The sequence below is a fragment of the Amphiprion ocellaris genome, chromosome 17, assembly GCF_022539595.1.
Source record: "Amphiprion ocellaris isolate individual 3 ecotype Okinawa chromosome 17, ASM2253959v1, whole genome shotgun sequence".
Lineage (NCBI taxonomy): Eukaryota > Metazoa > Chordata > Actinopteri > Pomacentridae > Amphiprion > Amphiprion ocellaris.
Genome location: NC_072782.1, coordinates 26,966,636 through 26,989,548, shown reverse-complemented (window position 1 = coordinate 26,989,548; position 22,913 = coordinate 26,966,636). Strand labels below are relative to the sequence as shown.

The window sequence follows — 22,913 nt, the reverse complement described above, 5'->3', positions numbered from 1 at the left end:
GTAAAGTTTTGAAATGTCACATAGATTCGAGAAAGAAAAACATGAATTAGGTTTGTGTCCATTAACTGCTTTGGAGTGAATAAACTAGGCTGCATAGTCTGGTCAGTAGGTGGAGAGAGAGGCTACGTTGCACACAACTGGAACAGTTAGAGTAGAAGAAGCCAGAAACAAAACCAGCTGTTGGCCAACTGCTAAAATATACAGAAAAGAAACAAACAAATAAGAAGAAAATGAAACAAACAAAACTTTGTACATCTATGAGAAAAAAAAGCAGGGAGAGAGACCATTTTCAGAAATAGTTTTTCAGGAAAGTTGTCATTATTTTTTTAACATCAGCTGGTATTGGACATGTTTCATAGCGTAAACAAAAAAGGTGGCGACAACAAAAGCTTCCTGTCTTTAGTACAGAACTCGAATTTGACCAACTCCAGAAAATGTTTTTAATGCAGTACTTCAAAATGCACATAGAAATCCATTGTGGAAACACTGCAAATAGGGGGCTGCATTTGGGATTATTTTTAATTCAATAATTTAAAGCTGGAACCAGCGATGGAGAAAGACTGCTGATATTTAGCTACTTACGAGGTTAACATAGAATAGTGTTGTATGATTGGTAAAACCCATGAGGTTTTCCATTTACAGAGCAAAGGCTGTGTGGGAACATCAGTTATTTTTTGTTTTAGCACACAGAGTTGGTAGCACTGGTTGGTTTAAATGCCACTTGTGTTGCAAACTGCATTACTTTGGAGTCTGAAAATAGTGCCCTTTTTGTAATTTGTTCAATTGAGGCACCAAGAATATGAACTGATTCCCAAACAGATCTTTGTTTTGGTTTTAGGGTCGGATATGTTTCTCAAGACCAAAATAAAGCTATAAAGACATTTAATATTTGTCTTTGATTCCTTGGATGGACAGTAATCTGACTCTAAATGGATGATAATGTTCTTCTGTATCTGCTGGATGTTGTGTCAGACAAGTGTTCGCTTACATTAGCCACAACAGCATCATAAGGAGATAATATGTCAGGGCTGAGTGCATATCACCTTTAGAGAGCTTTGTTTCTGCCTCTGCGGTGGTCAAAAAATCAGCAAATGCAGCTTACAGATGAATAAACACACCAGACAGTTGCTCATGCATCAGTTTTAAATAACTGGAACATTTTCGAGTGCCGGCATGTGAGGAAAAAAAAACAGCTCTGAAGCACGAAATTGGCAGGAAACCAGTATTCACAAGTAGTCCTTCATCCGGGACTGAGAGAGGAAAAAAAGCAAACATCTGACACATTTCATTTGTTCGTCGAACATCACAAGCTATGGTGTAAAACGTTAAAAGTCTATTCAACACATCTTCAATAGAGCCTGAGCAAAAACCAAACTTTGCAAGCCTCAGAATGGTTAAATGAGACTTCTCTGTTAGATTTAACTGTACCGTTATTCACCACAAACCCAAATATAGGCTCATATATTTAATTTCTAACTTATTCCTCTCTGTGACAGATGTTTGCAAGTGTTTAGTTCCCTTTAAAACAGAGGTCACACTTGTAAAAAAAAAAAAAAAAAAAAAAAAAAACACTCCTACACCAGTTTCCACTTTCTCAGAACTGCCGGTGAATGATAATTATTTTGAGGACTTCTGAGCGTTTTTACCCTTAAGGGCTTTTGTGCAATCTGCAGAAATACCACTAATGTTGAAAGAAATCACGTCCCTGGAGTTCTTTTACAATGTCTTTTTACAATTTCCTCAAGATTGCTATTATCTCTTTAATTCCTTGGCAAGCTCGGATGATTACGCTTTCTATCCTTGTGTCCACACTGGAGACAAACGGGCTTTTGACTTTAATGTTGCAGCCAAAGAGGTTTGTTTGTTTCCCAAAAGTCTCTTGCTGCGCAATCGAACGTCACAGTGTTCTGCTTGTTGGGTACTAAGCAGCTCCACTTGAACGTTTTGACATTTAGCGTCCTGTTCAAGAGCTGCTCAGATGAGTATTATTTATTCATGTTGCAAATAATATTTCATTTGACACTCCAGGCATTTGTAAAGCTCTAAGGCAATAGAATTATCTTCCCCCTGTTCTGGCTTCAATACATTATCAGGCAGACCTGATGCCTTGGAGAAACATGTATAAATGTTGTCCTTAGGAAACTGAAGATTAGATGCACAGAGTTTCCGCAACACCACCAGTCAAACAGCCTCACCTGTAATTCCAAGAGAAAGACGCAAAACTTTAGCCGATCCAGTAACGTTGGTGTTCTGTGGTACCGGATGTCGACTCGCTGAGAAACACCACGACTTCAGCAGACCCTTAGTTTGCACTTGGGGACTCTGAGCCTGGTCTGGACCATCGACGGATGACGAGGACGTTGACAAAACCCTGCAGCAAGACCATGAGGAAACACTGACACAGTTTTGGACGGATGTCTTGGATGTCCGTCCTGGACTGGACGAATGAGCGGTGATGCTCCTTGGTGGTTTGGTGTTTGGCACCCCAGTCCTGAGGCAGCGACCGTGCAGAACATTGTGGAAGGCTTTCTTGAATTCCTGGCTGAAACACGGGTAGATGATGGGGTTGATGCAGCTGTTGAGGTAACCCAGCCAGAAGGTGATCTTAAAGATGGTCTCAGAGGGCTTACAGGATGGGAAGATGGATCCTAGAAAGAAATAGAAATCCAAAAATTGCATTAAGGGACAGTCACGGAAGTCCTGGTAGAAGCAGGAATAACTTAGCAAACCCATACATCTGCCACTCCCTTTAAACTTAAAGTCCCTCAATACATTTATACTGTAATTATTTATAAAGTAGCACTCCTGCCCCATATATTTTGTGACCTTTGGCCTGTTTTTATGGTTGAGCCCTTTAGTTCCAATGCAGGTAACTTTGAATGTCACCACATTCATTTGTAATAATATATTAACTTTGTGGCAACAGATTATTTTCTGCTTCAACAAGACAATGTTCCTGGTTTGGTGTGGAGGACCTTGATGTTGCTATGCAAAACTACCTCACCTCAACCCCATCGAACACCTTTAACATGAATTCCTCAGCTCCCATCATAGACTTAACCAACATCACTGATCTTATGGCTAAATGGTAGCAAATCCCTGCAGACAGAAACTTCTTTCTGATGATAACAAGCTCTCATAGGAACCATATGGAATTTTTGAGCAGATTTTTCACTTGTAGTGCTGTGGAACAATGTTTTTTATGAGTGCATCCCCAACCAGTGGAGTAACACAATACACTTTCCTGCATCCAGTTTTAATTTAATCATAGACTATATTTAAAAGACAGATGCAGCCACTGTGACGTCAAGTAATTGGTTTGTGGATTACAGTTTTGAAATTTGAGTTTGAATTTTTTTTTTTTTTCTGGTTTTAAAACCAGACATAAAGAGCGAGGTTTGAATCTACCAGAGGACTCAAGGACACTGTGCATGAAAATATGTCAGCAACTTGTTAATCACAAGGTAGCTCGGCCCTAAGACATGCCCTCATTTATTGTCTTTTTAAACTCTTTAGGGAAAAGTTCACTGAGGCAACCAAACAAGGGGGATTCTTTTTGCAACCAGAGGAGTTGCCCTATGCTGGCAGTTAGAAATAATGCAGATTTAAGCTACTTCCATGTTGATTGAACTTTTCAGACCTAAAGGCTGTCCATTTTTTATACAGTCTATGGGGATAATGCACAAAGATGTGCAGCAAAGCAAAAAAGAAGCCTGCAAGCCAACATGGCAACAATTTAGGATTGAAAACATTTGTAAAATTAGTCTTTCAATTGTTATTTGAGCAAGAAAATGCATTCGAAATTGGGGTTAAAGCTGAGGGATACATGCAATTCATTGAATATACATGAAATGTACAGATTTTTTGGTTACCAATAATACCCATAGAATAAGGTGTTTAACAATCACATTCAGTTAGTTGCATCCATATTATTGGTTACTGGATGAATGACTATTTTGATCAACTTTATGTCACCAAGTATTGGTGAAATGCCACAAAAGTTTGAATGACTACTAGAATTTTATATGTTTATCTCCTCTAAATGTTCTTACTATTGTAACAAATACAAGAGCTACACCAGTTTACATAAAATGAATCTCACTTAACAAGAACTGGGAAACCAGTTAGGGCAACTTTCTGATACAAAGAGAAATAACTAGCTTTTTTGAGGCTATCCAGATCTATTGCACCAAATCTGGGCATGATTGATTGTGAAATTTGCTTTGAAAAATACTTCAATTCAGGTATACGGTTTGTCTTGAAGCACAGAATCCAGAGATCATCTGATAAATGATAAATTGATGACCAAATCAGTCTTATAAAACCACAATAATCCATAAAAAAAATGACAGCAGTGAGTGTCTGATAAATGGCTACCTGGTGATGTCATCTGTTGAGTGGTTTAGAAAATTAAAGCTGCTGAAATCTGGACACGGGTCTGATTTTCTTGAGCACAATTGCTTCTCTGCAGCTTTTTACACTCAGTGCAGTCACCTCATTTGCTCTGCTTAGTAAGCATTCTGCATGGGCTGTTGCCACAAACAGACCTGATGCCAGCGCAACAATGCTGCAGCTCCAGTGACAGGCGGGCGACCAGCAAAACAGGCTTTTCATCTGAACAGCTCTGGAGAATGCATGGCAACAAAAAAATCATTGCTTTTCAAAACCCTCAGTCAGAGATTCTCAGACTATCATTGCCTGAGAGCTGGAATGAGCGCTGCGCTGTGAGCCGTGAAGGCCTGTCTCAATTGAAATGCATAACTATCCTCCCATGACTGGTTGCCTCGGGGAGGGTACAGGTTGACTGAGGATGCCTTCTGGCCCTGCAGCCCATTAAGGATCATGCTTGTTATCTATAATAGCTTTCATAGGAGGTAGCAATAGTTTGGTTCATTCCATTTCACCTCACAGTGGAAGCCCATTCTGCCACAAAGCTGTGTTTTATTTGTTGTATTTGGTTGCTCATAATTGAATTGCTTGATGTCCCTTCGGAGACACACAAACGGTAGAGTCGAGGCTCGGCGGGGAAGCAGAAAGGTCCTGACTGGTGTTGTGTTCATGGAGCAAAAAGGCTCCACATCATCAAGCAACATTATGATTCAGGCCTCAGCAGGAGGGCTTCTGTCTGATCTGCATATTAAAGGCTCACTTCATATTTTCAGCAGCGCCAGCATGACTCTGTGGATGCTGGTCTTTCAGTCCACTTGTGTGTCAGCTAGCTGGTTTTAGTTTGTTACTTTTGCTTTACAGTGAGCAATCAAAACATGTAATGGATAAACTGGTACCAAGTTTTGCACAGACATGCATAGATCCCAGGAGAACTTGCCGCCAATACATTACCATTCATGGAGTTCAATATCTAGACAACCATTGAATAGGTTGCCATGAAATTTGCAACAAAATTCTGGGAATTCTTAGGAGAGCCTGTAACTTTTAATTTGTCTGACATTTACATTGCATGTTAAAATACCTGTAAAACATATGATTAACCAATCAGCTTCAGATGTACTTGTGTTTGATGTTTTTACAGCAGCAAACAGGATAGTACAAAACTATGGAAGAAATAAGAGTAGAAAAATAAAAATAAAAAAGTTCTAGTTCAGTTGTCCAAATTTCTCTGGATGTGGAAATACCAATATCACACATATCAATGGTACTGGACAGATTCTTTGATGAGTGAAAATACTGATAGTGAAGTATTAATATTGCAAAGATTTGTATCTGTTTGTTGCACATATTTGTCTATAAGTAGAAAAAAATACAGATTTTGCATAGATCATTGTCTATATAGAAATGTGAAGGAATATTTAAAGGAACAGAACCGCAATTGACTGTTTGAGACTTTCTGTTTCTGTTGCGGTATAGAACCCGAAAGCACCAAAAATGACAACAAATACTAGTGCCTGGATGTAAGTGGAGTTGTATGAGCACACAGGAAATAGAACAATGAAGGTTTGTTCAATGAAACAGGTTCTACAAAGGTGGTTCTTGCAATCAGAACATGCTCAATAGTTCAAACCGTCCCAAAACACAAGTTCTTGCAGTGGAAAATGTCCTTTTGTTGCACAGTCGCTTCATGATGAAGTTTTTCTTTTTCCATCATTGACAGATGTTAATTAATGTAAATGTATTTACTCTATGCACTGATCAGGCGTAACATTATGACCACTGATAGGTGAACTGAATAATACTGATTATCTCTTCATCGTGACACCTGTTAGTGGGTTGCATATATTAGGAAGCAAGTGAACATTTTGTCCTCAAAGTTGGTGTGTTAGAAGCAGGAAAAATTGGCAAGCTTAAGGATTTGAGCGAGTTTGACAAAGGCCCAGACTGTGATGGCTAGATGACTGGGTCAGAGCATCTCCAAAACTTGTGGGGTGTTTCCGGTCTGCAGTGATCAGTATCTATCAAACGTGGTCCAAAGAAGGAACTGTGGTGAACTGGCCACAGGGTCATGGGCAGCCAAGGCTCATTGATGCACGTGGAGAGCCAAGGCTGGTCCGTGAGATCCGACCCAAGAGATGAGCTACTGTTGCTCAAATTGCTGAAGAAGTTAATGCTGGTTCTGATAGAAATGTGTCAGAATACACACAGCATCTGTGCGTCGCTTAACTGAGAACACATGGCACCAGGATGTACTATGGGAAGAAGGCAAGCTGGCGGAGGCAGTGTGATGCTTTGGGCAATCTTCTGCTGGGAAACCTTGGGTCCTGTAATCCATGTGGATGTTACTTTGACATGTACCACCGACCTCAGCATTGTTGCAGACCTTTCATGCAAACAGTATTCCCTGATGGCCCCTTTCAGCAGGATAATGTGCCGTGCCAGAAAGTAAAAATGGTTCAGGAATGGTTTGAGAAGCACAACAACCAGTTTGAGGTGTCGACTTGGCCTCCAAATTCCCCAGATCTCAATCCAGTCCAGCATCCGTGGGATGTGATGACAGACATGTCCGATCCATGGAGGCCTCACTTCGCAACTTCCAGGACTTAAAGGATCTGCTGCTGACATCTTGGTGCCAGATACCACAGCACACCTTCAGGGGTCTAGTGGAGTCCAGGTCTTGACGGGTCAGGGCTGTTTTGGCAGCAAAAGTGGGACCAACACAATATTAGACAGGTGGTCATGATGGTATGCCTGATCGGTATATACTCAGTATGTTTATTTATCTTTATTCTTACTCATGAAATCCATTGTGTTGTGTTTTTGTCACTGTTTTTTTTCATGTTTATCTGTCTGGCTGCAGCCAAACTGCCTCTATGAGATCTGACTGAGCTCAACTGAATGTTTTTATCCCCGAGTGCTGATATTGCAGCACAGAAAGATTATAGCAGAAAATGTGAGGAACCGGTAAAACAGACCCATCATAGACTTAAAGACCCCCAGGGAGCGTCTTTAAATTGCTTGTTTTGTTTGACCAATAACGCCAATACCGCAACTCTCCCCAATATAAACTTCACAGTGACATATAACAAGCGCAAAGCAGGAAAGTGTCACAGTTGAGAGGTATCCATTAATTATTCATTATAAGATGTTATTTCCCAACAGATGCTTGATGGGACAGGACATGTTTCCATTAACACTAACATGGCCTCTGACCTGCTCAGCTGACCCATAACAGTAAGACACAACACCAGCTAAATATAGTTCAACCTTCATTATTGTATTATATACCGTTCATCAACTATAAACAAACATTGACAGCATTAAAACATGATCTCAAACATTGTAAACAGTTAACCTTTAGAAACTGTTACCAAGCTTCGTTGTCAACAGAAGACTGTAAAAAAGTAGTTAAAGGAACCAAGTCCAGGCACTGAATTACATGCATGGTTGCAAGAAAAGAAAAAAATATATTGATTTAGACAAACCTTTTAAGTTGCAACATTGTTTTGATGAGTTTTCTTCACATAATGTTGCATTGACTTAATATTTTCTGTAATTTAAACTCAAATTTCTGCATGCGTCGAGTTAAAGCTAAAATTATGTTGAGTTGACTTAATTGAATTGGCTTGATAAGTACATTTTTCCTCACTTTGAGGTCAGGATTTGGAGTCCATTACCTTTTTTTTTTTTTTTAAATTGTCTGGAAAATTTCAGACTGGTAATTCTAAATTATTTTGTTTATAGAGGAAAAGCCAATTCACTTAATTCAAAATAGTTTGTTGACTGAACACAATTTCATTACTAGAAGTTCCCATAATGCAAAAAAAAAAAAAAAAAAAAATGATGCAAACTGCAAATTGTTTAGCCAAAACATAATTTTCTATGAGTGTGTAACTGAACACAATGGAAAAAGTTGGTTATTGATGCTTAATCAATAATTTTGATTGTAGAGGAAAAAAAATTCCCTCAACTCAGTATAATTTGTTGGTTGAACTCAACTTCATCTCAGTTGACATAACTGAAAACAGGGATGCAAGCTGCAATTTTTTGAGCTCCAAACATTTTTTTTTTTTTTGGTTTTAGAGTGTACAACTAAACACCCTGGAAAAAGCTGGTTATTATTGTTTTATCAATAATTTTGACTGTAGGGGAAAAAACAATTATCTCAACTTAAAAAAAAATGTTGGTTGAACTCAATTTCATCTTTAAAAGTTGTCATAACTCAAAAAAAACACAAGAAAATTCAAAAAAGTGATAAAAACCATTGAGTCCAAACATTATTTTTTAGTGTTTACAACTGACCACTCTAGAAAAAGCATGTTAATATTGCTTTGTCCCACTAAAATAACTCAGATATACTTATTGTGTAAAGTTAATCCCTATATTTGGACAGTCTTTGATAAAACAGGCATTTTGTGTACATTTCAACTATTCTCGGGGCCTTTAATATGTCCAGTTATGAATGTAAACACTGAAAGATAACACATACAGAAAACTATTTACCCAGATAATGTGTTTCAGCCACATCTCCTCCGTCTATTATTATGAATCCTTCCAGTTTCTGTGACCAGATGGATGTTTCAGCGGTAAATTCACCCTGTTGGAGGTAACTGCTGACTGAATATTACTCTTAAATCCACACTGGTCCACTCACTTATCTCACTCAAGTCACAAGAGTTATTTCAGAAGCAATTAAGATTTCAGATTAGGCCTCACAGCGGTTGGTTTCTGTCCTCTCTTACATCTCTGATAACATCTCTGTTATCACCATCTGTGACAGTGTCGGACAAAATGTAGGTATAATTTATAACAGATAAAGCTCAGAATATCTGGCTTAGTGGGCATTTGCCTTTTTCCTGAGCTTCCTGATATTGTTAACTGGAGCTCATATCTACTACAGCAGCAGAAAAAACATAATTAATTCATTTCTATTCAACTCTGACTCTGCTGAAAGTTTAATTAACGTTTTATGTGTTTTACAGAGTCGGCCTGCATAAGGAAATTTGGCAGATTATGAAATCAAATAATGTCTGAATAATTTAAATCCCCTTTTAGGTTCAGAGAATATATTACTTTCTTAAAAATTTTAACAGTAGATAAATCATTAAAAGCTCAGAGTTTTTGAAAGTTATGTTTCATCATTAGATTTACTTTGTGTCAAAAATATTAAAGCCAAATCACTTCCTAAAGTGTTTAAAAAAGAAGTTACTGATATATAACCTTGTTCACTTTGCAGTATAATCAGTAAAACTAAAATGTTGCTGTTCACACTTCGCACAGATCACTGCTATAAAACTGTATTGTTTTAAGTTTTTGTACAAAATAAAAAAAAAACATTTTGTTGTATTTATTGCACTTGAAAACATCAAATAATGTAAGAAGTACCAGTTAATATTAATAGATGCATCAAATAATATTTTTTAAATTTTATTTAAACACCAAATTGGCCACAAACCTTTTTTTAGATTACAGATTATTTTAAAAAATTAATACAACAGATCATAAAGTGTTAAAAAATATATTAGTGATATATTACATTGTTCATTTTGCAGTAGAATGAATAAAATGTCAGTATACATTTTTTTAAAACAATCATAAAGTACTGTGTGTAATCAGTGTAATCAATGAAATTAAAATGTTGGTTTTAAATCGCTGGTTTCAAATTGTATTTTTATATATTTTTATATAAAATACCATAATTTTTCTTGAATTTAATGCACGTAAAAACATAAAATAATGGAAAGTGGCAATTAATATCAATATGTATCAAACAATAATTTTGTAATTTTTTTGATGCATTACACTGCCCACCCACCTTAATTCCCAGTTTAGTTATAATTTTTATTATTATTATTATTATTATTATTATTATTATTATTATTATTATACAATAGGTCATAATGTGTTTAAAATCCAAATGTTGGTAATATATAACATTATTCACTTTGCAGTATAACTGATGAGTGCATGAAAACATCAAATAATGGAAAAAAACATTTAATATTAATAGATGTATCAAATCACATTTGTAATTTTGTAATTTCATTGATACACCAAATTGGCCACCAACTTCTTTTTTTTCCACAGTTTAGCTTCAATTTTATTTTTATTATTATACAACTGATCATAAAGTGTTTAAAAAGATGTCAGTGATTTATTACCTTGTTCACTTTGCAGGAATCATCAATGAAACTAAAATATTCAAGCGCACTTTACACAAATCACTGGTTTTAAGTAGTTTTTGTTTGCATCATTTTATGTTTTAAGACAAAATATCAATTTTTTTCTTGTAATTATTGCACATGAAAACATCAAATAATTTAAAAAATAACAGTTAATCTTGATATGTATCAAATAATAAATATAACTTTGGAATTTTTTTGATACACCAAATTGGCCACTAACTTTATTTCTTTGTAGAGTAGTTTAAAAAAATTGAATTATACAATAATGAGGACATTTTTGATCTAGACTGACAGAAAAGTATTTTAGGACCTTCAAATACACCCAAAATATCATTAAGTGTTGTCAAGTCAACTCCTGTTTTTTTAGAAAAAGATTATTATTGATTTATCTTTCAGAAAAACTCCACTTTGTGGCTTGAATTGAAAACGATACACAGGCAGCAGCAAACTGTCAGTGCAGCAGAGGTTCAGATGTACCTACCGATGGGTAAAACCAGAAAAAACGGCAGCCAGCACAGAATGAAACACCCGACAACGATGCCCAGAGTCTTGGCTGCCTTCTCTTCTCTGGAGAACTTCAGCAGCCTCGGTGGGATGAAGGAGGAACGTTTTCTCTCAGACGTCCCTTCGTCTTCTTCCGGTTTCCCCGTCTGAGCTGAGTTTCCTCTGTGGATCCTCAGCATCACGCCCTCCACCTCCACTCTGTCTCCATCTCTTCCCTCTCTCAGGGTTTTGGTTTCTCTTTTGGCCACCGTGTAGACGCGACAGTACATGGCCAGGATGATGGCCAGTGGTATATAAAAGGATCCTAAAGCTGAGAACAAGGCGTATCCGGGTTCCTCTGTGATTCTGCACACCGTCTCGTCCTCTGGGTCGGGTTCCCTCCAGCCAAACAGAGGCCCGACCGATATCGCCGCCGAGACCCCCCAGAGAGCCGCCACTGCCGTCAGGCCTCGCCGGCCGGTAGCGATGGCCGGGTAGTGCAGGGGGTAGCTGACGGCCAGGTAGCGATCGATGGAGATCACACAGAGGCTGAGGATGGAGGCGGTGCAGCAGAGGACGTCCAGGGCGGCCCAGACGCTGCAGAAGAACCGGCCGAAGACCCACCTGCCCAGAGCCTCGGAGGCGACGGAGAAGGGCAGGACGGCGGAGCTGAGCAGCAGGTCGGCGGCCGCCAGGTTGGCGATGAAGTAATGTGTCACCGAGCGCCAGTGGTGGTGGAACAGCACCGACAGGATGACCAGGACGTTGCCGAGGACCCCGAACACCACAAACACCAGCAGCACGGCCCCCAAAACCACCGCTTTGGCTACGTCCACCTCGGGGTAGACGGTGGAGCTGCAGTTGGGGCATCGGTCAGCTGCAGGGAAGCCGCTCACGTTCTCGACTGGAACCATTGTAATCTGTTGGGTGCATTAAGTTGTCGAGTGTCTCACAGACTGACGCCACATCTGTTCCTCAATTAGCTTCCACCTTCTGCCTCGTTCTGCTCCTCCCAGTGCAGAGAGCAAAAGCTTCTCCTGCTGCATGTACGGCTCTTCTAGCTAATTTGTAGATGCAGTGTCTCGTGCCAACACTCCATTGATCACGTGGTCAGGGTTCCTTGGCAGGATGTCATATTTTGAAAGAGCACCGCCGCCACAGTTTGTCATATTTAGTCCAGCAAAGCTTAATAAAAGTGATGAATATTCAGTTTTTAAGCTGCAGACATTGACGGATGAGGGATGTCATGTTTAGCCATGCTTTACTGCAGGAAACCTGTTAAAAGAAGAAAAGAGATAAAGTATATTTAACACATTAGTAAATGTGGGCTTTTATAAACAGCCAGAACAGGCTCATTACTCCTTAAGTGCTGCTCTTTCTTTGGCAGCGAAGGAACAAATCAAAACAAAGCACATGAGACAGAGCATATTAAATGTAAATTGCTAAACAAAAAAGTCAATTACACATCACCCCATTATGATGAAAAGGGTAAAAATATTACTTAACGGCCTCTTTTCTGGCAACATGCTTCTTTTAATGTGCAAATTCTTCTTCCGTCATTACAGCTACACTGAGGAAAAACAGAGGCAATACAATTTCCTTTTTAACCCAAAACGCTGCAGCCTGCGTGTCTTTTTTCTTCTTTTTTTTGGCATCTGCAAGTAAGAAATCAAATGACAACCACCAATTTCTGTTTAACCTTTACTGAACCTGGCAAAAATGTCACAGACTCTTATAGATGCAATAAAAACAACAAGACACAAGGACGCCACAAGTGAAAAAAAGTGATGCTCGGAGGAAAAAAATAAAAGGCATTTGTGTCATTGTGAGAAATCCAGCCAAGCGTACAGAGATAAAAGACAGCAGAGATGATTTTTTTTTTAAACAAAGACATTAAGCCGGGGCCTCCTTGAAGGTCTGATAGCTGCTCTTTCACTCGTGCTTCGGATGACAGGCCCAGAATTGAACCTTGAGGAGGTCGCTTCATTTCCCAGCAGCTGATATTCCTGCTCTCTGTGTACGTGTCTGAGATGGAGGATGTCACCGGCTGAGATAAGCCACAAAAAAATAATTTAAAAAATCAGCGATAAAGCCTCGGAGAGAGCAGAGTCATGCTTGTCACATGTTGGTGCAGGATCAAAGGCTTCTGCTAGCTGCACAGGCGGAACGAAATTCCCCCCCAAATAAACACTCGATGTCGGGATGTTTCACTGGCCAGAGGGGGAATTGAAGATGAGAAAAAAGGCGGAAGAGTGGATGTCTGGGATTGTTTCAGCGAGAACAACTTAAACGATGTTTGGAATACGTTTTGGCTCTTAATGAGATTTCACAGTGTGCTCAAGTGCCTGCAAAAAAGAGATTAACCTCATGTTTAACAACTTCTTCTCCTCCTCAGCCCACCAGTGTTTCAGGACTGCTGCTGTGAAAAAAGCCAAGCGGGAAATATATTTACATCGACCTGAGGCGGTAGAAACAATTCAGCATAGGTAAAACAAGATAACTGATAAATATATACACTGGGGATCGACTTATAAAGGGGTTGTTGGACCGATTATTGGGGTCAAAAAAGGCTGATAACCGATATTTGGAACCAATATACATTAAAGGTAATGTTTAACAGCAGGGAACCTGTCATTCATAACTAGACTTCTTTAGTAATAGGGGTGACTATAACTGAATATGTAAAATAGAAATAGGAGAGATCAAATTAGGACTGTTTATGTGAGATAAATCAAGATTTATGCTGCAGTTACGTCTGCTGTTCTTCAATATTTTATTTATCTTTCACTGTTCTACCACTTTTATTTTGCACTGAGGTTCAAATCTTAAAATTCTGTTTTCCAGACTCTGTTTCAGGGTCATTTGTGGCTGCTGGTAGCTGTTAGCATAGCCTTAGCTATAATGAGAGTAGCTAATTTCCTGGTTTGTGTTTCTTCTCATTCTCATTTCTGAGACCACAGAGAGAGGAAGCGGCATCAGGCCTGAAGTAGAGCATTTAATTTACTTATGATCAGTCAATGAAAATACAGACACCGATAATCAGAAAAATGCAACAAAATGGGCCACGATAATCGACCAGTCTATCCCTATTCAGCAGCCCTGTATGGCATGTCTGCAGGCCGTGCAATCTAAATTTAAAAGCAAATTTCCCAGAGTCACAAACCAGAGCAGCGGGTCTGGGGACCAGTGACACATTCCTGTCCTGAAGCTTCCTGGCTGACACGCATTGGATTTTTATTTGCATGTGTTGTGGCTTAATCTCCAAAGTCAAAACACTTCAGCGCGTATTTGCACTTCATGTTTCATTCATTCGAGCATTAACAGGGACGGGAAGCAGGCAAGGTGACAAAATGATGAAGTGGTGTAGGATGCGTGAAATGACCTTTTCACTCGGTTCCATTATTGACTGCCTTCCCGCCCCTTCAAAATCCCGTCCTGGGAGTTTTTTCCATGTTTTTTTATTCATGCGCCCCCCTCTTCTGTCTCCAGGAAATTATCAGACGAAATGCAAATGTTCCCGAGCTGCAAAAGCTGAAGAGAGATAATGTGACTACTGCACTTTTTAATCCATGGACTTAAAAATTTTAAGTATATATCATCCATATGCTTCAAGAAAAAGACTGATTTCAGTCAATTACTAAGCAAAATCCAAAGTGTTTCCTCATTCAAGCTTCTCAGATGTTAGAATTTACTATTTTTCTGCTATATTTTTGGCTTTCTGACATCTAATAAACAGTGTAGAGATTAAGAATTGCAAACCTGAGGGCATTTCCCCACCAGCTGACCAGCAGCCAGTCCAAAACCTCAAGCTTCTGCAGATAAGATTTGATTAAAAGCTATCAGCGAACATCATTACGCTCTAATTTACATCCGAAATCCAAGGGTGGCCCCGCTCAGGTTATTATTGCATTAGTGGGATGTCATGGAAAGCTTTTGCCCTTGAAGAAACTTTCCTTCAGCGAGCCGAGTGGCCATTATAAAAGTGGAAAAAAAAAAAAACTAGCCGGGCCAATTAAATCTGGGATTGGAATTGTAATTAGGGTTTTGTTTTCGGAGAGAGAACGAATATATTAACCAGCTTAATGCAGCCTGACCGTGGGCATATTCAATCAGAGTGGCAGCTCATAGCGTTGGACAGCGTTATCACCACAAGGACAATATTAACCAGACTTCCTGGTGCTGTTTTGTCAATGCAGCATGTATGTTTGTGTTTGCTGTCACTCTAAAACACATGGAAACATGTATACATTGTTTTAAATGCATCCATGTGCATTTATTATAATCTGTGAGGCACTAATCATGAAGAAATGACGGTTCTCTAACCTGCTCTGCTGCAAAGAAACTCATTTATGAGTCTCTTGCATGTTATATACTGTTTTTATTCTTGCTCACGTATTGACTGCATATGAAATGAGCCGACTTATCATTAGATCAATAACAAAATGTCCATCACAGGTTCTCAGAAGGGCACATGGATGGAAGGTATCCTCACATGGTTAGTTTTGGCTAATTAACAGCCACAAAAATTCAATTGTGCATAAAAATCCTTGTCAAAAATGGCTAAAATCCCCATTTTAATTAAAAAAAACCAGAACCATTTCCCATTACAAATAATAAATTTCCTGGATTCTCCCTCAGGTTGCGACACCACATCCATCAACTGAACTTTTCATTTGAGTCAGTGTGTCTATCTGCACTGTCATGCTGCTGTAAATCCTCACCACAGCACCAAATCAAAGTCTAATTTAATTACAGAGCAGAGAGTTCAAATGCATCAATAGTTAAACCAAAGTAATAGCAGGTAAAACAGTACATAAAAATACCACAACTGAAGCATAATAGGCTAATTAACAGCCACGAAAAGTTTCATTTTGCAGAAAATCCCCTTCAAAAATTGCTAAAATTACCATTTTTATTAAAAAATTTAAAGCATTTCTCTCCTCAAACAATAAAAATCCTAGATGCTCCCTTGGTTTGTGACACCACATCAATCAACTAAATTAGACTTTTTTGTTCTTTTGAGTCAATGTCCTATAATATGACTAATTTTGGCTAATTAACAGCCATGAAAAGTGTCATTATGCACAAACACCTTGTTAAAAATGGCTCAAATCACTGTTTTCATGAAATATTTCTAATATTTTTCATCCTGAAGCTAAAATCCTTGATGCTCCCTAGGTTTGTGACACCACATCCATCAAGTGAACTTGTATTTTTTGTTCTTTTGAATCAATGCGTCTATCTGGACTGTCATGTTGCTGTAAATCCACACTATAGCACAAAATCAAAGTCTAATGTAATTACAGAGCACGTTTAAATGCATAAAAAGCTAAACCAAAGTAGTAGCAGGCCAAAAAAGTACATTAAAATATCACAACTTAAGCACAAATGAACACAAAAAACTTTAAACTGGAATAAAAAGTACAAGAACATGCAGTTCTTCAGCAGCAACTTTAAAGTATCTAAAGTGTGAGCTGCATGAAAAGGTGAAATGTTCTGGAGATGAAGAGAAGCTACTGCTGTTACCTCTATTTTTATGAAAAATTTATCATTAGATCAATGACACAATGTCCATCACAAGTTCCCATGAGGGCCCATGGATAGAAGATATCCTAATAAGGATAATTTTGGCTAATTAACAGTCACAGAAAGTGTAATTCTGCAGAAAATCCTGTTCAAAAATGGCTAAAATCACCATTTTTATTAAAACTCAAAGTATTTCTCTTGTCAAATAATAAAAATCCTGGATGCTCTCTCAGGTTGCGTCACCACATCCATCAAGTGAACTTGTATTTTTTGTTCTTTTGATGTCATGCTGCTGAAAGTCCTCACTACAGCAGTAAATCACAGTCTAATGTAATTACAGAGCATATATAAATGCATCAAAAGTTAAACCAAAGTACTAGCAGGCCAACCAAATACACTGAAACACCATAACTAAAGCACAAATGAGCATAACAAACTGTAAATTGGAGTAAAAGCTCAAGAACATGCAGTTCTTCAGCAGCAACTTTAAAGTTTCTAAAGTGTGAGCTGCATGAAAAGCTGAAACGTTCCAGAGACGAAGAGCAGCTACTGCTATTACCTCTATTTTTATGTGAAATTTATCATTAGGTCAATGACAAAATATCCATCACAAGTTCCCATAAGAACCCATGGATGGAAGCTATTCAAATAAGGCTAATTTTGGCTAATTAACAGCCACAAAAAAATTAAATTCTGCACAAACACCTTGACAAAAATGGCTAAAATCACCATTTTCATTAATGATTTCTCATATTTTTCATCTTAAAGCTAAAATCCAGGATGCTCCCTCAGGTTGCAACGTCACATCCATCAACTGAACTCCTATTTTTTGGGCTTTTTTTGAGTCAGTGCGTCTATCTGCACATCAGGGCCCATGAGGATACCCTGTTATGGCTAATTTTAGCTAATTAACAAGCACAAAAAGTACAATCCTGCACAAACGTCTTGTCAAAAAAGGGTTAAAATCACCATTTTTAAATTAAAATCCTAAGTATTTCTCTTGTTAAACAATAAAAATCCTTGATTCTCCCTCGTGTTGTGACACCACATCCATCTAGCGAAGCCCAGCATCCTGTTCTGCTGCCAGCGTAGGCCACTGCAGAGTTCATACATCATTTGTTTCTGCAAACACTGGACCGTAACACTTTGTGTCAGGTCTCTGGGGGAAGAACACTGGCATGATGAATTGCTGCACATTTGAAGTCCATTTCTAAAATGCTGCACAGTCTCGAGGACAAAATAAAAGTCATTCCTTGAAGTTCATAATCCAATACCTCTGTGACATTAATCATTACGTTCCATCACCCTGAGGACGCTGGTTTGATCTGCCTTTATCCACCTGAAGAGTTGAATTTTTTTAACTTAAAAGCACCTCAGAGGATCATGAGGTTTAATTTTTGAGCCTCCTACAGCTAAAATCAGTCATTATTTTCCTTAAATTAATTAAAAATTCATATTAAATTCCCCACCTGTGTATTAATGAGGCCCACCTGTTGAGGAGGAGGGAATCTGAATTAAGTTTTTTTTTTTTTTTTTAATTATTAAGATTAAACATTTTTACTTTTATCCTGTGTGCAAGAAATACACACAGGCTTGGATTAGCTTTATGGTGCAAATAAAGCATTTTTTGGCCTCCTAATTACAACACACACACACACACACAATCTCCACCTCCTCCAGCTGATTAAACGCAATCAGAAATAAGCATCATGATCCATTAGCAGAACTGGAATCCACTCAGCCAGAGAGTAAAGCTGGAGGATGGAGGGAGAAAGAAAAGCGTCTTACCTTCCTCTCAGCGCTGAAATCTCTCTGCAGCAGCTTTTCTTTCTTTCTTTCTTTCTTTTTGTTGTATGAGAAAAATGGAAGGAATTTTCCAGGTAGTTTTCCTTGACAGCAGCCACTCCTCCTCCTGATGTCCGTCACAGAGCAGCTCTCAGACAGACTCCAGATCCTCCCTCCGTCCTGCTGCCTTCTCTGGAGAGAATAAAGTCACCGTGGACGCCCCCCACCTGATCCCGGCAGGCCACGCCCCCTGTCCGGACGATCACACCTGATCTGAGTCTGATCCGGTAAAACACACAACCGACAGAGCTGGAATCAGCGTCTTAGTGCACCGTGGGGGTCGAAATGAGCTAAATTTACTAATTAGATAATTAAAAGATAGAGAGAAAAAAAGAAAGTTTTAGAATTGATTTCTTATTGGTTTCCTGATGTCCAACATGGACTGATCCAATCAGTAGCGTAAAATGGGGGTAACGTTTATAAAAATTCTACAAACATAAAGACAGCTAAAAAATATATATACTTTGTCACAAACAGAGGTTTTTCAAATTGTTTAACAGGCCAAAGTTTTTTTAAAAATGAATGAATTAAAACTTCATTGTGGTACTGATGTGACTAAAATGACATAAAAAGACGGAACAGGAAAACTTCAAAAATAAGAAAAATACAAACTTGTAGTTTTAAAAATATGTAGCTACATAATTAAATATATACAAATTTCTAAAAGCAGTGGGGAAAAATGAACTGTAATAGATTATTTCTTTATTTCTTTATTTGGTCTCCTTTTTTCTTTAAATTAAAATTAAATTTTTTTTTATACCAACAATGGGCTGATCCAATAAGTAGGGTATATATATATATATATATATATATATATATATATATATATATATATATATATATATATATACACACACCTATTTATTTAATTACAGGATAAAATGTAATCAAATAAATAAAAAGCACACTAGTTGAATAAAGCGTGCACAAATTTTATAGAATAATTGAATGAAACAGCAGAAAAACAGATTAGAAGTAAAATAAACACATTCTAAAACATAATTGATTAATTTAAGAGTAGAAAAATAACTGTTTCAAGATTGCTGCTGGTTGCAGCATAATGATTAAATAACGTTTCAGTTCGTCTGGTCTGAATTCTGGAGTGAAAAAGTCCCACAGGCAGCATTAATTTAAATATTTTAAGTTTGATAGTGTTAGAGTTATGATAAATCATGTTTACCATTATCTAATAAAGTAACATAATCACTAACCAGGACTAAAATGTATGATTATCTGTCTAAAACTGGCTGACTTTAAGAAAAACTAATCATGTATGTCTGTATTTTAAATATCAGTGATAAAAAGAGTTGTAATCTTGCTAATTATATTTTAGCAAGATTACAACGTATCAGTTCAGAATTGATTGGTAATAATTAACAGTTTTTAAAACAGTCAAAAAATATTTCTGCAAGTGTTATTTAACATTTATTTTGCAGTTGAAATCTGAGAAACACCCAAATTTGAAAATCAAGTTAATTTTCTGCATAAAGAACAAGTTTGCTTTGAACAAAATGGTTCAAAATTGCAGAAAAGACCCTTTTCAGGATTTTACATTTATTATTACAATAACAAAGTTGTAATCTGTTATATACATATTATATTAATATTCATAATACATCGATTTCCAAACAAAATAAACCTTTTTTTCTGACTGTGTGTGTTTTTCCACACTTATTTCTCTGGGCCATTCAGCTGAATTGTTGTCCAAATACTATTAAAACCCCATTAATGAGCTGTTTGATGTATTCCTTAATCACTATAAACACACACACACTGGACTTTTGTTCTTTTGAGTCAATCTCTGCACTGTCACGCTGCTGTAAATCCCCACTGCAGCACTAAATCAAAGTCGAATTTAATTACAAAGCACGTTTGGATGCATCAAAAGTCGAACCAAAGTGATGTACATTTGGAGCAGAAGGCCAAAAAAACACACTAAAAACACCATAATAAGGCACAAATGAGCATGAAGAAGCAATAAACTGGAGTAAAAGTCAAACTCAAGAACACATAGTTCTTCAGCAGCAACTCGAAGTTTCCAAAGTGTGAGCTACATGAAAAGATACACTGTTCCAGAGATTAAGAGCAGCTTCTGCGTTGCGCTCCATCGCCTCTGTTTCTGTGCCTGGATTTTGGAACATCCGAGAGCATCTGGCTGGTTGACCTCACTGTAAATGTGTGTTGTTCTGCAGCTGAAAATATTTTCCAGCAGGAAGACTATTTTCTCCTGCTCAAAAGTACAGTAGCCAGTCTTTAATTTTTTTTTTTAAATCACACAATAGAATTGTGACTCTTTTTAAACAGTGGAAACTAATTAGAGCTGACACACAAAAAGGACTGGGGAGTCAGGGAATAATGAGAAGTGAGCTATTGTTAGCGGACAACAATCACGATTATTATTAAATTACTGTGATTTGATTTGGGAGACCCATTGACAATTTGCCATGTCTGTCCTCGGAGACATTATAAGGAAGAGATTCATTATTTAAAGAATCCTGAATAGAAATCTGTGTGAGAATTCTGCAGCACCACAGATGGTGTTTTTGTATATTTAAGATGCTTTCTAAAACATCCAGCCAATCATACTGTTGCGCCGACACAAGTTCAGTGTTACGTAAGAGTGAGAATGTATAAAAAATATCCAACCTGTTGGGAAAAACATGTTTTTTTTCAGATTTGACTGATGATTCGAGACAGTATTTTATGGCCCGATGACCTTTGAAATTGCAGTTATGGATCTTTTCCCATTCATTTAAATTGGTGCCCTGTGAGTTTGAAATACCTGCCTGGAAATATTACCTGGATGGCTGCCAGATGGTGAGATTTGCTTAGAAGGAATTGGAAAAAGCATACCATTTGTCATGACTTTTGTAGTGCTAAAGATTTGTTTTTCTAGTGTTTCATCTTAGTTCAAATGATTTATCAACCAAGGACATAATCTTTCTCTAACCCGAGCAAGCTAGTTTCGCTGCTAAGGCTAAACAAACACCAACAAAACCAGCGATAAATTCCTTATTTTGCTCAACTTTATTAATTTTTGAGAACACGTTAGACAGGTGAGAAATTAATGGCTGGATTTCCATGGATTCCTTGTTTCTTATGTAGATGTTTATAGTCCCCTGAGGAGGGATAATTTCGATCACCCATGGTAAAATTTTGTAGCACTAAGTTCTTTTGGTCTGCTAAGAAATTCTAAATTAATTGGCAAATTGCTATAATTTGACTTATACACTCATGATCCCCAGTGGATGATCCTTTTCCAGCTCTCTAGGAAGGTTACTTAAACATGCTTTGCATACAAGATATTTCCTAGTCCTCGATGAGTAATTATCACACTTTTGGCCCCACAAAGGTACTTTTCCAGCATTGGAAATGACCCAGGCTTTTAGATTGGCCAGGAAATTCTAAATTCATTGCCAAATTTACTAACACACTCATGCTCCCTAGTGGACAAACCTTTTGCCACAGCCTTGAGATATTTCAGAGTCCCCTCACGAGTTTGCAGTTGACCCAGACTTTTATTGGTCCACCAAAAAATTCTAAATTATTTTGCAAAGGGCTACAAATTCACAGACATGTGGATGAACATTCTCCCACTCTCCGTAAGGGTTCCTCTACTCGCAAAATCTTTGCATACAAGATATTTCATTGTCCCAAGGAGGAATTATCATATTTTTGACCACCCATGATGATAATTTCTAACATTATGATTGACCAAGACTTATATTACAAATTCATTGGCAAATTGCTATAAATGTTGTGACACACTCATGCTCCCCATGGAGGAACCTTTTCCCACACTCTATGAAGGTTGCTTTAGGACCATACAAGGTATTTCCTAGTCCCTGAGGAAGAATAAATGCATTTTTGACCACCGATGGTAACATTTTTCTCACTTTGCAATTCACCCAGACTTCATTAATCCTCCAAGAAATTCTAAATCCATTGGCAAATTGCTATAAATTTATTAGCACAGTCATGCTTCCCAGTAGATAAACCTTTCCCCACTCTCTACAAGGGTTCATTTAGGACCACAATCTTTGCATACAGGGTATTTCATAATGCCACGTGGAAGAATAAAGACATTTCTGACCTCCAATGAGTGCATATTTCTAGCATTGCATTTGACCCAGATGTTTAATAAACCACCAGGGGATTATCAGTCCACTGGAAAATTTATCTATAAATTTACTGACACTCATACTCCCCAGTGGATAAACCTTTTCCTACATAGCGAATGAATAATCCTAATTTTGGCCACCCATGATGACATGTTTTTTTGCACTGTAACACTCATGCTCCCAACTGGATGAACCCTTTCCCACGCTCTATGAGGGTTCCTCTAGGATTACAATCTATACATACAGATATTTCAGATTTTAATGGGCTGATTGCAATGAAATATGCACTTTTTTGATGTTAATAAGCTCATGATTCTTGTGCAAATATGACGATAAAGTACATTTGTAACTTTAACTTAAAGTT

At 37.8% G+C, this 22,913-nt stretch overlaps 1 protein-coding gene across 1 annotated transcript; it reads right to left on the bottom strand.

Annotated features, from left to right (window-relative positions):
- Positions 1-426: 426 nt before the first annotated feature.
- Positions 427-18,535, bottom strand: adra1ab (adrenoceptor alpha 1Ab). Its single transcript, XM_023296373.3, has 3 exons — positions 18,372-18,535; positions 11,056-12,332; positions 427-2,648 (listed from the first exon to the last, which is right to left on the bottom strand). The coding sequence occupies exons 2-3, from the start codon at positions 11,969-11,971 to the stop codon at positions 2,182-2,184; spliced, it is 1,383 nt and encodes a 460-aa protein (XP_023152141.2). The 5' UTR covers positions 11,972-12,332; positions 18,372-18,535; the 3' UTR covers positions 427-2,181.
- Positions 18,536-22,913: the final 4,378 nt, after the last annotated feature.

Excerpts from the sequence above, each read along its gene's own strand:
- adra1ab (XM_023296373.3), bottom strand. The coding sequence starts at position 11,971 with ATGGTTCCAGTCGAGAACGTGAGCGGCTTCCCTGCAGCTGACCGATGC. Across the intron at positions 2,649-11,055 it reads TTTTCTGGTTTTACCCATCG|GATCCATCTTCCCATCCTGT; the intron begins GTAGGTACATCT and ends ATTTCTTTCTAG.